This window comes from Aegilops tauschii, chromosome 4, assembly GCF_002575655.3.
Source record: "Aegilops tauschii subsp. strangulata cultivar AL8/78 chromosome 4, Aet v6.0, whole genome shotgun sequence".
Classification (NCBI taxonomy): domain Eukaryota; kingdom Viridiplantae; phylum Streptophyta; class Magnoliopsida; order Poales; family Poaceae; genus Aegilops; species Aegilops tauschii.
This window is the reverse complement of record NC_053038.3, coordinates 509,283,970-509,298,277: the sequence shown is the minus strand read 5'-3', so window position 1 is coordinate 509,298,277 and position 14,308 is coordinate 509,283,970. Positions and strand designations below refer to the sequence as shown.

The window sequence follows — 14,308 nt, the reverse complement described above, 5'->3', positions numbered from 1 at the left end:
CACCGCGAGAATATGACCGAGGGTGTAATCTGAGAAGGGGGCGCCGCACACGGCTAACATATGTTGTTGTGTGTTCTAGGCGGCCCCTCCCCATGTATATATAGGTGGGAGAGGGAGGGGAGCAGCAAGGGGGCGCCCCAGGTAGGAGGAATCCTACTTGGGCGCCTCCCCAATTCGGCCTCTCCCCTTCCATAAGATCCGGAGGGGGAAGGAAGGAGGAGGGAGGAGGGAAGGAAGGGGGAGGCTGAATCCCTCCCCTTCCTTCTCTCTTCCCCGCTTTCCTTCTCCTCTGGTTCGGCCCATATGGGGGGTGCAGCAGCCCCTACTGGCTGCTAGCTGCGTTTCCCCTCTTGGCCCATTAGTCCCATATATTTTGCCGGGGGTGCCCGAAACCCCTTCCGGTGACCCGATATGTACCCGCTACCCTCCGGAACACTTCCGGTGTCCGAATACTATCGTCCTATATATCAATCTTTACCTCTCGACCATTTCGAGACTCCTCGTCATGTCCGTGATCTCATCCGGGACTCCGAACAACATTCGGTCACCAAATCGCATAACTCATAAAAATATTAAATCGTCATTGAACGTTAAGCGTGCGGACCCTACGGGTTCGAGAACTATGTACACATGACCGAGACACTTCTCCGGTCAATAACCAATAGCGGAACCTGGATGCTCATATTGGCTCCTACATATTCTACGAAGATCTTTATCGGTCGAACCGTAATGACAACATACGTTATTCCCTTTCTCATCGGTATGTTACTTGCCCGAGATTCGATTGTCGGTATCTTCATACCTAGTTCAATCTCGTTACCGGCAAGTCTCTTTACTCGTTTCGTAATACATCATCCCGTAACTAACTCATTAGTCACTTTGCTTGCAAGGCTTCTTATGATGTGCATTACCGAGAGGGCCCAGAGATACCTCCCCGATACTCGGAGTGATAAATCCTAATCTCAATCTATGCCAACCCAACAAACACCTTCGGAGATACCTGTAAAGCATCTTTATAATCACCCAGTTACGTTGTGACGTTTGATAGCGCACAAGGTATTCCTCTGGTATCCGGGAGTTGCATAATCTCATAGTCGAAAGAATATGTATTTGACATGAAGAAAACAATAGCAATAAAATTGAACTATCATAATGCTAAGCTAACGAATGGGTCTTGTCCATCACATCATTCTCCTAATGATGTGATCCCATTATCAAATGACAACTCAGTCCATGGTCAGGAAACCTTAACCATCTTTGATCAACGAGCTAGTCAAGTAGAGGCTCACTAGGGGCACAGTGTTTGTCTATGTATTCACACATGTACTTAGGTTCCCGATCAATACAATTCTAGCATGAATAATAAACCTTTATCATGAATAAGGAAATATAAAATAACAACTTTATTATTGCCTCTAGGGCATATGTCCTTCAGGAAAGACTCCCCATGTGATTAGGTTCCTCCTTGTCCCATCGGCGTCGCCGGTCTGCCCCACCTCCGATGGCCTTTGGGCCGCGGAGGTGTGGAGGACCTTCCCAAATCCCACCCCCACACCAACGGGAGGGACCTCGCTCTCATTTCTGTTAGGTTCCTCGTCTTGGTTTGGGCTATGTGGGGCGGCGATGTCCCTCATTAGGAGTAATGACTCTCACGTTCAATACCCGTCCTGGTGCGTATAGCGTCGTCGGAGGACGTGTGGAGGTGTGACTCCATCAGCTCTCGCGGGATTCAATTGGTGCTAGTCTACGATGTATCTATTTGGATCTAGTCTTCATTCAACTTCGTTCGTCTGTTTATAGGTTTGGTCCTTTCAATCCACGACTCTCTTCATTGGCGATGGCCTTAGCATGACGACTTTCAAACTTTCTACTACAACCAGGTTCACCTGTCTCCGGTGAGGGAGGGGCGATGACGGCGACACATGTTGGACTTGCTCTAGTAATTGCAGTCGTTGTTAGGTGGTCAATGGACCTGGTTGTAACTTTTGTTACATCATGTGTTTTCTGTACTGTCATGATTGATTATGAATTGGTCGAAAATTTCTCTAAGAATGAATTTCCTCTGACTCGAAAGCGATAATAAATTATGATTGTTTTATTTGCTTCCCTGTGGTACATTCTCCGTCCCCAAATAGATGATGTATAATCCGATTTCAAAAGTCAATGCTTGCGGCGCCTCCTCGTCCAAGTCGTCGACCTTGCTTGGAGCAACCACCACACTCGGGTCTTCTTGGCCACGGTTTTCTTGCTCATCACGGCGGCAGATGGGGTCTGGTGTGCGACAGCTTTGGGAGAGGGGAGAGAGTGGGAGGACAGGGTTTGGGGGAGCCATAGTAGGTTTCTCGGACGGCACGCCGCCATGAATACGGGTAGGCGGCGGGTCAGTGAGAGCAGTTTGAATGTAGATGGTTCTAGAGCCGGATAACATTTCTGGGGTGGGACCTGGTTGTTGAACGTGAACATGGTGGACATCCAGACTTCCCCAGACTGTCGCTCCCAATTTAAGGCGGTCCGAGGGATTTTGAACGCCCAGACCGGTCCTACCTGATTTGGCGAGCCGTGTTAGATGGCTAAACGTGTCTGGACCATCCAAATGGGCAGCCTTGTTAACATGCAACCAAAGGCCAAATAATGACTAGATATACTCTTTGCTAGCAGGTATCGCCGCTCGGGAAATTGACATTTGCTTACGGGCTCTAACATCTCATGTGTTCTGCGAAGCAAGCTAGTACTCCGGTCGTCAGGACAATGAATAGCCTCATAACCAGTACAGTTGGACTAGGGCATCGGGTTAGGAAGGTTGTGTACTTGCCTTCTTGCTTAGTGGGCGACATGTTTTTCGCCATTTATCCTTATCACAAAGTTACATCTCTTTCCTTGCAATTAATAGTTGAACGAGCACGCAAAGTATTGGTGTACTCTTACGCTATTCGAGTATATGACAAGTGAATTTTCAATAATGGACGAAAATATCACTTTCATTATCTCCAATACTCTTACGCTATTCGAGTACAAGTTATTTTGACCCGCGGAAACAAAGAGCACTAATTCTATCCTAAATGGTTGGCCGCCATAACACAGTCACCATGCAAGAAATATCACAAGATATTAAGGAGATGGACCGTTGCCGTTGGTCCCAAACGTGGCTTGATAGCAGCATAATACGACCAGTTTCAAAGCTTGTTCCACGAGGAAAACATCTCTAATTGCGCATATGTCGTCGTCCAAGGAAACCACTTGGCCAACCAAATGGCACTTGACATCACAAAACACACCTCTCGCTTCAGCAAACGGTGGTTGGTAAGAAATACTTATTCATGTCGATAGGCGAAATATACATAAATTGTGCCAGTAACCGAAAGCATTTTTTGTTGTTTGGATTTGCTAATTCTCATTTAAGTGAGATGGGAGCTAGTCACAACTCTTTTTTCTTTCGCAAAGCACATGCCTACATGGTTTTTTACGCATACATTCAGGCCATACATCCAACGATGTGCACCCGGCCGGCCAAAAGCGCAAGTTGTAGGGTGGAATTTACCTCTCACTCGAAAGCGACCATAAATTAAAGATTGTTTTATTTTCTCGACGATAAAGCACATGGTGGCATCAGCTGGCCTGTTTCCACTGAGAACGAGAATGAAATGCGTGGACAGTAAAATCCACCCACCCAAAACGACGTGTACCAATCGGTGATAGGCACCGAGGCCATGCATCTCGATTCTCGAAACAGAAATGATGTACAGCTGGAAGTCAGAGTCACAAGTCACCAGGGTCCCACCCACAGCCATAGGCGAAGAGAAATATCTTGGTGCGCTCACACGTCATCCTCATCGTCGTCGACCTCCCCCGCACTTTCTCGGCGCACGTTTTGCTGCAGGGTTCACGGGCCCCGGCCCTTGCCGACCGCCCACGACGTCGCTGTCCGACCGTCCTTGGCCCGGCAAAGCCCGCTCGAAACCCACTCCACAGGCGCGCCTCGTGTTAATGTTTGCTGCTCTATAAAACACGAGAGGCGCCGGTCGGCCACCAAGCAAGATCACTTTTCCGTGCACTTTTTTTTACCTCGGAGCCACACAGACTCTCACCACATCCCAGGAACCAGAGCAGCAAGCCTTGTGGAGCTCGGCTCGAGCATGGACACCAAGCATGCGGATTCGTTCGACGAGCGCGACGTCGTCGTCGACGCCGGCTGCGTCCGCGCCGTGCTCGGGGAGCTGGTCCTCACCTTCCTCTTCGTCTTCACCGGAGTCGCCGCCGCCATGGCCGCCGGTATGCACCCGCGCTCTGCTCACCTCTCCCTTAATCCTCCAACTGTTAGTCGGCCTGGTTCGTCGCGGGTCAAGAATCTCCGGCGGCTCCCGCTCCGGCGGTCCGGCCACAGCTTGCTCTGGTGATTCCGTCGTCTGGGTAGTGGGATTAGGAAGGCCGGACGAGGCAGAGGGCCGGCGTGAACGATTGGCTGGTTGCCTGGATCCACGGGGACTCGAGCTTCTTGCAGATGAACTGCTGGCTGGCTTCAGGGCCCCATCTTTTTTTATCAATTTTCTTTTCCGGCGATGCTACCTACAAACGACACGTGTTCTCCTCCTCCATTCGATTCGCTTCTCGACCATGTGACACGCCGTGAGGTGAGGGAGCAGTGGTACTCATGATTGATCGATTGATTTGCAGGGGTGCCGGAGCTGCAAGGCGCGGCTATGCCGATGGCGACGTTGGCCGGGGTTGCCCTCGCGCAGGCGCTGGCGGCGGGGGTGCTGGTGACGGCGGGCTTCCACGTGTCGGGCGGGCACCTCAACCCGGCGGTGACGGTGGCGCTGCTGGCGCGCGGGCACATCACGGCGTTCAGGGCCGTGCTGTACGTGGCGGCCCAGCTGCTGGCCTCCTCCCTCGCCTGCATCCTCCTCCGCTACCTCTCCGGCGGCCAGGTACGAGCCTACCCCTGCCAATTTTACAGCCATACCTATGTTTCTGCCCGCCCTGGTAATTGGATTGTCCTTTGAAAAGGGGAACATCCAAATCACACTACTCATCAGACAAATAAATCACACTAATTTTTGAAACACTGTGAGAAGGACACGTATAGTACACAGGTGTACTATTTGTTTTCAATTATTAATTGTTTGCCGTGACCAGTGAATCGTTCCCAAATCTAAACATTCTCCAAATTTGAAATTATTGATGCAGGCTACTCCGGTTCCGGTCCACACCCTGGGCGCAGGCATAGGCCCCATGCAAGGGCTGGTCATGGAGGTCATCCTCACCTTCTCCCTCCTCTTCGTCGTGTACGCGACCATCATCGACCCGCGGACCACGGTGCCCGGCTACGGTCCGATGCTCACCGGCCTCATCGTCGGTGCCAACACAATTGCCGGCGGCAACTTCTCCGGCGCTTCCATGAACCCAGCTAGGTCCTTCGGGCCCGCGTTGGCCACTGGGGTGTGGACCAACCACTGGGTCTACTGGGTCGGCCCGCTGGTCGGCGGCCCCCTCGCCGGGTTCGTCTATGAAACGGTGTTCATGGTGACGAAGACGCATGAGCCTCTACTTGGTTGGGACTTTTAGAAAAGCAGGTTGCTCGCATACTTGCATTTATATTTTGCGATGTATACCAGTGTGTATAAGGCAATCGATGTTGCTGATAGATTTTCAGGCAATGTGAATCTAGCTAGGTGTTGAAATGGTTTGTAGGGAGCGACTAAAGTGGCTGTTTTTTTTGGTTGTTAAAAGCTTTGATTAAAAGGCTAATAATCAGCCGTGTAAATATATTTGTTTGGAAGACGTGAATTTCAACCCATTAGAGGTGTGATTTTTCTTTAGTTCTATTAGAGGTGTGATTGGTGTTGCGAATCAGGGACAAACCTTTTGTGATATACTTGCATTTACATTTTGCGATATATAAGTATGTGTAAGGCAATCGATGTTGCTGATAGATTTTTTCGGCGGAGTATTTCTAGCTAGGGTGTCGAAATGGTTTGTAGGGAGCGACTGTAATAGCTGTTGTAGGGGGGAGGGGGGGGGGGGGGGGTGTTCAAAGCTTTGATTAAAAGGCTAATATTCAGCCGTGTGAGTACATTTGTTCGGAAGACATATATTTGAACCATTCGAGGTGTAATTGACGTTGCGAAGCAAGGGACAAAACTTCTGATTGTAGCGCCTAAAAGAACCTCTAGCAGAGTTGCCACTTTGCCCGATCAGCATAATAAGCATAATAACCATCGATATGGTGATTTCGGCCAAAAATGCCACTCTAGCAGAGTCGACATCCAACTGGAGTTGTCATAATGTTTGGATCCCATGTGCCTCCATATTTAGAGGTTGGGCGAGGTGGTATAGTGTGTCTTTCATCCATCCAAATATTGGCGTCACAAACATTTCAGGATGTGCACTCCCTTCCGTCGCCGCCTTCGTTTAGTGCTACCTCCAACACCTGGACCACTGTGATTCGTCCTCGTACGCCTCCGTTGAACCATTCCGGGACCTCTAATGCTTCGCCGCAACCCCATGGCTTCTTCCCACTGTCCGGCTGCGCTAGCCCTGCCCTTGCATGACCTCAAGATAAATTTTGCCAACTCTTTCTTTTAGATTTAGTTTAGCAGCTCATATATTCATGTAGATAATTCATATTATGTAGATGGATCCGATGGTGGAGTTAATGTGTTGTCATGATTCGTCGTTCGATTCGAGCTCTGATTTCGGGAATGAACTGATGGACAATGAAGAATACACGATAATATTGATGATTGCTCAATGGATAGCATCAACCGAAAGGAAGAGGAAGCATTCGAGGTTGCAGGTTGGTCGTGCAACGGTTCGCTAGAATAGGTACGTTGGGAAAGAGTGGCTCTTGCTCCACTAGTACATGCAAGGTTGCACCTTCCCGCCATACATGTTTCGGAGACGCTTCTGCATGACTGAACAATAGTTCCGTAGAATTGTTGAGAGCATGCACATCATCGGTTCTTTCTTCCAACAATAGAGACATGTCGTTGGTCTTCTGCAATTTCCCCCTTTTCAAAAGGTGACTGCGGCACTTCAGATGCATGCATATGGCTCTCTTGTAGATTCATGGATGACACTCTTCTAGACAAAGGTCATCCTCACCTTCTCCCTCCTCTTCGTCGTGTACGCGACCATCATCGACCCGCGGACCACGGTGCCTGGCTACGGTCCGATGCTCACCCGCCTCATTGTCGGTGCCAACACAATTGCCGGTGGCAACTTCTCCGGCGCTTCCATGAACCCCGCCCGGTCCTTCGGGCCCGCGTTGGCCACGGGAGTGTGGACCAACCACTGGATCTACTGGGTCGGCCCGTTGGTTGGTGGCCCCCTTGCCGGGTTCGTCTACGAGATGGTGTTCATGGTGAAGAAGACGCATGAGCCTCTACTTGGTTGGGACTTTTAGAAAAGGAGGTTGCTCGCATACTTGCATTTATATTTTGCGATGTATACCAGTGTGTATAAGGCAATCGATGTTGCTGGTAGATTTTTCAGGCAAGTGATTCTAGCTAGGGTGTCGAAATGGTTTGTAGGGAGGTACTACAATGGCTGTTTTTGGGAAGGGGGGGGGGGTAAAAGCTTTGATTAAAAGGCTAATAATCAGCTGTGTAAATATATTTGTTTGGAAGACGTGAATTTCAGCCCATTGGAGGCGTAAATTTTTTTAGTTCTATTAGAGGTGTAATTGGTGCTGCAAATCATGGACAAACCTTTTGCAATGTACTTGCATTTACATTTTTGCAATATATACCTATGTGTCTGAGTATATTTGTTCGGAAGACATAGATTTCAACCATTCGAAGTGTAATAGATGTTGCGAAGCAAGGGACAAAACTTTTGATTTGAGCGCCTAAAATAACCTCTAGCAGAGTTGCCACTTCATCCCAATAGGCATAATAACCATCGATTTGGCAATTTCGGCCGAAAAGACCACTCTAGCAGAGTCGTCATAATGTTTGGATCCCACTAGCCTCCATATTTGGAGGTTGGGGATGTGGTATAGTGTGTCTTTCGTCCACCCAAAGATATTGGCGCCACAGACATTTCAGGACGTGCACTCCCTCCCGTCGCCGCTGTTTAGTGCTACCTCCGACACCGGGACCATTCCTGGACCTCCACTAGTAGAAAAAGGGCCATTTGTCCCGGTTCGTAAGGGCCTTCTGTCCCGGTTTTGGAACCGGGACTAAAAGATCGTTACTAATGCCCTAGGCCTTTAGTCCCGGTTCTTACACGAACCGGGACAGATGGGCCTCCACGTGGCCGCTGCGGCGAGCCCAGGCAGGAGGGCCTTTAGTCCCGGTTGGTGGCACCAACCGGGACCAAAAGGCATCCACGCGTCAGCAGGAGCTGAGGTTTTTGTTTTTTTTTCTGAAAGGGGGTGGTTTAGGGGGTAATCTAGGGTGTGTAAGCTAGCTAAAAGAGAGAAGTGTCCTCTCTTCTTTCCGTGCTTGGTTTACCAACGCTACTGCTATGCCTAAACATGGCTTAGATTAAAGTGAAGGCAACATGTGGTGCATGTCGAAAGTAATATTAATCCTAACTTGATCAAGTTTGGATTAGTACTACTTTCGACATCCACCTTATGCTTGTTGCCTTCACTCTTCATGCCCGCATCATGCATCATCGTAATAATAAGTCCTACTAATCATCATCATACAACTTCTACTCGTTATTAATAACAAGTCATACGATCATCATCCTGATAGTCATCGAACCAACCCTACTTAATTGTTCTAGGCACATGATCATCAGTATTAGTTAGGACCTAAATACCCTCTTTAAGGTAAAATAGCATAAAACAATATAGACCCTGACTCTCCATTATGGAGAATGGAGATCATCCTGTCTCCAATTCTTGCGCTTCGCTTCCTTTTGCTTCCAAGAACCTCCTTACGACTGTCCATACATTTTTTCCATTCTTTGATTTTCATGTCTCCACTTCTTTTAGAAATCCGGTATGGACAGTTGAGATTCGTAGGATGACCTGGCCGTATGTTCAAAACATCAAGGCGACCATGCTCATACATCAGATGAGGCACACAATCATTCAGGATTATCTGTTGAAAAACATAGTAATAACTTCGTAGTTAGCAATGATGTACTAGTTTTAGAAGTATGCAAAAGATGCAAGGATGTCGTAATAGTAAAAAATCTTACCAGGGTATCTCCATGAAAGTTACTGTTGTTCAACACGTGCACTAGTGGCACGTATTGACCATAATGTTGAGGAGTTTGATTGTAGATATTGTAATTCTCAAGATCAGTACAAAATGCGATCAGATGATTTTTCTCCTGATAAGTTAATTCGCAGTCATTGGTGTAGTGGGTTTGTCTACCATCTTCCGCACATTCTTTGAAGAATGAAAATAAGCTGTCAACTATTTTGAAATAAACAATATAAATTAGTTAATAACTATGTTTGAGAAACTCACATAGCGGTAGAATTGAAGGCGTATCAACAAAGACCCAAATGTCCAAATTGTTTTGCTCGATTTCAGGATCACCAAGATCCATGGTGACAAGCATATCCTCATGAAAACCATACATCTTGCAAAGTGCTTCCCATTTTTTGCAACCAAAATGGGTTACGCTCTCAGAATTGTACATTTTTACTTCGAAATCCATACCATGATGGGTCCTTAGGTGAATTTTCTTTGTTTCCATGCTTTCATGGTCTTCAAAACCCATCCTCTCCAAGACATAGCGTCTTGCATAGCATGGGATAAGCTATTCGAATTGTAAAAGATGAAAAGTACACGTTGAAATATATAGTTGAAGTCGTGCTTAATTACGAAAAAAACACTTGTCGTCGTCGCGTACCGTTTCAACATCGAAGGTCTCCTCGAGCTTAATGCTGAAGCGTCGATCTTCGTCCAGCTCAATGAACCTGTCGCACAAACCTCGGTCGTCGTGGCACCAGTCGCACTCCCCCAGGAGACTTTCGTCGTCCGAGTACGACATTTCCTATGTTCATAATTCAAATATTAAACTTGTACAATTAAATATATGTACTAAAAACCTAAATTAGATCATTATTATTCATCACGGGTTGACTATCGGTCTGTCGAGTCTTTTCTTGAAAACACTCAGCTCACGTGGTGTACATATTCGACCGTCGGTGATGGTAGCTCCTCCTTTCATCCCCGAGTGCATTACACCAAGTTGTCCAGCACACGGGAATGAAGGAGAAGCTACCCCCACGACAACAGTCGGGATTCTTCGTCCTCTCATATATATATATATGGTGGAGACTCTCCCTCACTGATTCCTCTCTGACATTGCGACCGTCGGTGATGGTAGCTCCTCCTTTCGTTCCCGAGTGCATTACACCAAATTGTGTAGCACACAGGAACGAAGGAGAAGCTACCCCCATGACAACAGTCGGGATTCTTCGTCCTCTCATATATGATGGACACTCGACAGACTTAAAGTCAACCCAAAGTATCGTTTAATTATCTTTCTAAAAAAGGACGTATCGTCCTCTCATATATAGGACTCATATTGACATGGAGATTTGGATGGTCTCACCTCGAGGTCGGAGGGGGGTCGGTGACGGGACGACGGCGGGGATGGTTTATGTTCAGATCATTACAGACTGTTCTCCTTCTGACAGATTCTATTTTCATTGCATAGTTTGCTTGTTTTCTAGTTTCTATGGCTTATATTCCTCAATATAAATTATAAAAATGATATGGTATAGTAGGCATTGTGTGAGAACAATTATGAACCTTGTCTTTGACAGTACCAAAGTAAATGGTTTGCTCTTTATCATACTAACCTATCTCACGAAGTTACGTTAAGTTTTGTGTGATTGAAGTTTTCAAGCTTTGGGTGAGATACCGATATGAGGAGAATAAGGAGTGGAAATATCCTAAGCTTGGGGATGCCCAAGGCACCCCAAGGTAATATTCAAGGAAGACTCAAGCGCCTAAGCTTGGGGATGCCCCGGAAGGCACCCCCTCTTTCGTCTTCAAAACTATCGGTATACCTTACTCGGAGCTATATTTTTATTCGTCACATGATATGTGTTTTGCTTGGAGCATATTTTAAATTTTACTTGCTGTTTGAATAAAATCATTGGATCTGAATTATTGAATGAAAAAGAATCCTCCCATGGCTAGTAAATTATTTGACTACTCAGTATTCTTCACTCATATCTTCTGCAGTAGTTTGTCATTTGCTCATGTGCTTCATGTATATCCTATGTGTAAATGGTTGAATAAATTGAATGTCATAAATCTTAATTTATATATGTTTCGTATGCTTATAACATGGGGAGTAATGACTTCACACGTAATAAGTATATGTAGTAAACTTATTGAAAGTTAGCAAACGTAGAATTGGTCACTTGAACAATTCATGAAAGAATATTGAAGGGAGTGGGGTTTCACATATAAATATACTATCTTGGACATCTTTAATGATTGGGAGCACTCATTAAAATATGACATGCTAAAGAGTTGATGTTGGAAAGGAAGACAACGTAATGGGTTATGTTTTTGTATATCTGAAATAAAGTATATTGTCATGGATCATCCAACATGTTGAGCTTGCCTTTCCCCCTCATGCTAGCCAAATTCTTTGAACCAAGTAGAGATACTACTTGTGCTTCCAAATACCCTTAAAACCAGTTTTGCCATGAGAGTCCACCATATCTACCTATGGATCGAGTAAGATCCTTCAAGTAAGTTGTCATCGGTGCAAGCAATAAAAATTGCACTCTAAATATGTATGATTGATTGGTGTGGAGGAAATAAGCTTTATACAATCTTGTGATGTGGAAGAAATAAAAGCGACGGACTTCATAATAAAGGTCCATATCACAAGTGGCAATATAAAGTGACGTTCTTTCGCATTAAGATTTTGTGCATCCAACCCTGAAAGCGCATGGCAACCTCTGCTTCCCTCTGCGAAGGGCCTATCTTTTACTTTTATCTTCTACCTTATGCAAGAGTCTTGGTGATCTTCACCTTTCCTTTTTACATTTTATCCTTTGGCAAGTACAGGATGTTGGAAGGATCCTGATATATATATCTAATTGGATGTAAGTTAGCATGAGCTATTATTGTTGACGTTACCCTTGAGGTAAAATGTTGGGAGGCGAAACTATAAGCCCCTATCTTTCTTTGTGTCCGATTAAAACTCCATAACCACAAGTATTGCGTGAGTGTTAGCAATTGTGAAAGACTAAATGATAGTTGAGGGACTCCGTGTCGCGCAAGCGTGAGGGACTCCCGCTGTAGGGTGTTGCAATACGTTCATGATTCGCTTATAGTGGGTTGGTGAGTGACTGAAACACAAACCCGAGTAAGAGGGATTGTTGCGTATGGGAATAAAGAGGACATGATGCTTTAATGCTATGGTTGGGTTTTACCTTAATGATCTTTAGTAGTTGCGGATGCTTGCTAGAGTTCCAATCATAAGTGCATATGATCCAAGTAGATAAAGTATGTTAGCTTATGCCTCTCCCTCATATGAAACTGCAATAGTGATTACCGGTCTGGTTAATAATTGCCTAGGACAATTCCGCACACCGATCCATCATTATTCCACACTCGCTATTTATATTATTTACTAATATATTCTAACTTTATGATAACAGAACCTACTTTTATATTTTAGCTCTCCGATATCATACAAAGTTATCCTCTTCATACCCACAACGTAGTTTTATTTCTCGTTTCTAGTTGGAAGCAAACGTTCGGTGTACGTAGAGTCGTATCAGTGGCAGATAGGGCTTGAGAGAATATTGATCTTACCTTTAGCTCCTTGTGGGTTCGACACTCCATACTTATCACTTCCACCTTTGGAAATTGCTACGATGATTCCCTGCACTTGGGGATCATCAAGCTCTTTTCTGGCACCGTTGCCGGGGAGCAATAGCGTAGGGTTGATATTCTCGTGTGTGCTTGTTTGATTTCTTCACTAAGTAGATTTTGTTTTTCCTTTTTGTTTCTGTTTAGTTGTGGGTGAAACATACAAAAAAAATTAAAAGAATGAAAATACAAAAAAAATTACTTGCCTTTCATGCCTAAAAAGTTTTTCAAAAAGAGAAGTGATTGGAAAGTTATGCATTGAAGAAGTGAGGGTCGACCTTGAGCACTTGTGTTCATGCTCACGGAAACAATGTAGAATTTTTCATGGAAGTTTCTCTGTAAATAATTATCCCCTTGTATATATTCATTGTATTATAAAAATAATTAGGATGATTAGATTGCTTGTTTAGTATGTGCAGAACAAAAACAGAAACTTTGGCTGTAGTGCGTGAATTTACATTTTTTTACTGGAAAGTCAAATGGGTCTGAAACTTTTTGCACATTACTTCTGTACAAATTGTTCAAATTTTCAAATTTAGTTCATAATTTTAGGAGTTACAGAAGTTTTCCAAACTTCCAGATTACTACAGACTGTTCTGTTTTTAACAGATTCTGTTTTTCGTGTGTTGTTTGCTTATTTTGATGAATCTATGGCTAATAAAATAATTTATAAACCATAGAGAAGTTGGAATACAGTAGGTTTAACACCAATATAAACAAAGAATTAGTTCATTACAGTACCTAAAGGTAGTGATTTGCTTTATTACACTAACGGATCTCACAAAGTTTTTGTTAAGTTTTTGTGGATGAAGTGTCCGAAGGTCGAAGAGCTACCGATGTGAGAAGAATAAAGAGAGGAAAGAGTTAAATCTTGGGGATGCCCAAGGCACCCCAAGTAAATATTTCAAAGGATACTCAAGCATCTAAGCTTGGGGATGCCCCGGTTGGCATCCCATCTTTCTTCTTCAACAAGTATCGGTATACCTCGGTTTTTGTTTTGTTCACATGATTTGTGTCCTTTGTGTTTTTCTTTTTCTTTAAGAACCATGCTAGCATGAGATATACCTTCATTGATTTATAGAATACTTCATGTGCTTCACTTATATCTTTTAAGAATGATCTTATAGAATTGTTCTTTGTGCTTCACTTAAATCTTTTGAGTATGGTTTTATAGAATGCTTCGTGCGCTTCACTTATACATTTTGAGCTTGGTTAGTCTATATTAATTGTAGAATGCTCCATGAACTTCACTTATATCCTTTGGAGTATGAATAATACTATCATTTAAAGTGGATTTGGAAGAGTGTCAACTTTAGCTAGTAATGATTCCACTATTTCAGAAGAGGTTCCAATTGAGTATGAGAACAAAATTGCTATCCATGATGCTACTTAAAATTATTATGAGGGAGGAATACATGCTTGTAGGAGTTGTAATAATATCAAAGTTTCCTCTCTATGTGCTTAAAGTCTTGAAGTTATACTTGTTTTGCCTTCCT

The 14,308-nt window shown here is 44.8% G+C and overlaps 2 protein-coding genes across 2 annotated transcripts; both read left to right on the top strand.

Annotated features, from left to right (window-relative positions):
• The first annotated feature begins 3,969 nt into the window (after positions 1 to 3,969).
• Positions 3,970 to 5,819, top strand: LOC109735566 (probable aquaporin TIP4-1). Its single transcript, XM_020294785.4, has 3 exons — positions 3,970 to 4,269; positions 4,672 to 4,925; positions 5,185 to 5,819. Exons 1-3 carry the CDS (start codon positions 4,134 to 4,136, stop codon positions 5,560 to 5,562), a joined length of 768 nt encoding a protein of 255 aa, XP_020150374.1. The 5' UTR covers positions 3,970 to 4,133; the 3' UTR covers positions 5,563 to 5,819.
• An 821-nt stretch (positions 5,820 to 6,640) lies between these two features.
• LOC141022029 (probable aquaporin TIP4-1) lies at positions 6,641 to 7,402 on the top strand. The gene is made up of 2 exons (XM_073497905.1): positions 6,641 to 6,793; positions 7,085 to 7,402. Exons 1-2 carry the CDS (start codon positions 6,641 to 6,643, stop codon positions 7,400 to 7,402), a joined length of 471 nt encoding a protein of 156 aa, XP_073354006.1.
• The last annotated feature ends 6,906 nt before the right edge of the window (positions 7,403 to 14,308 follow it).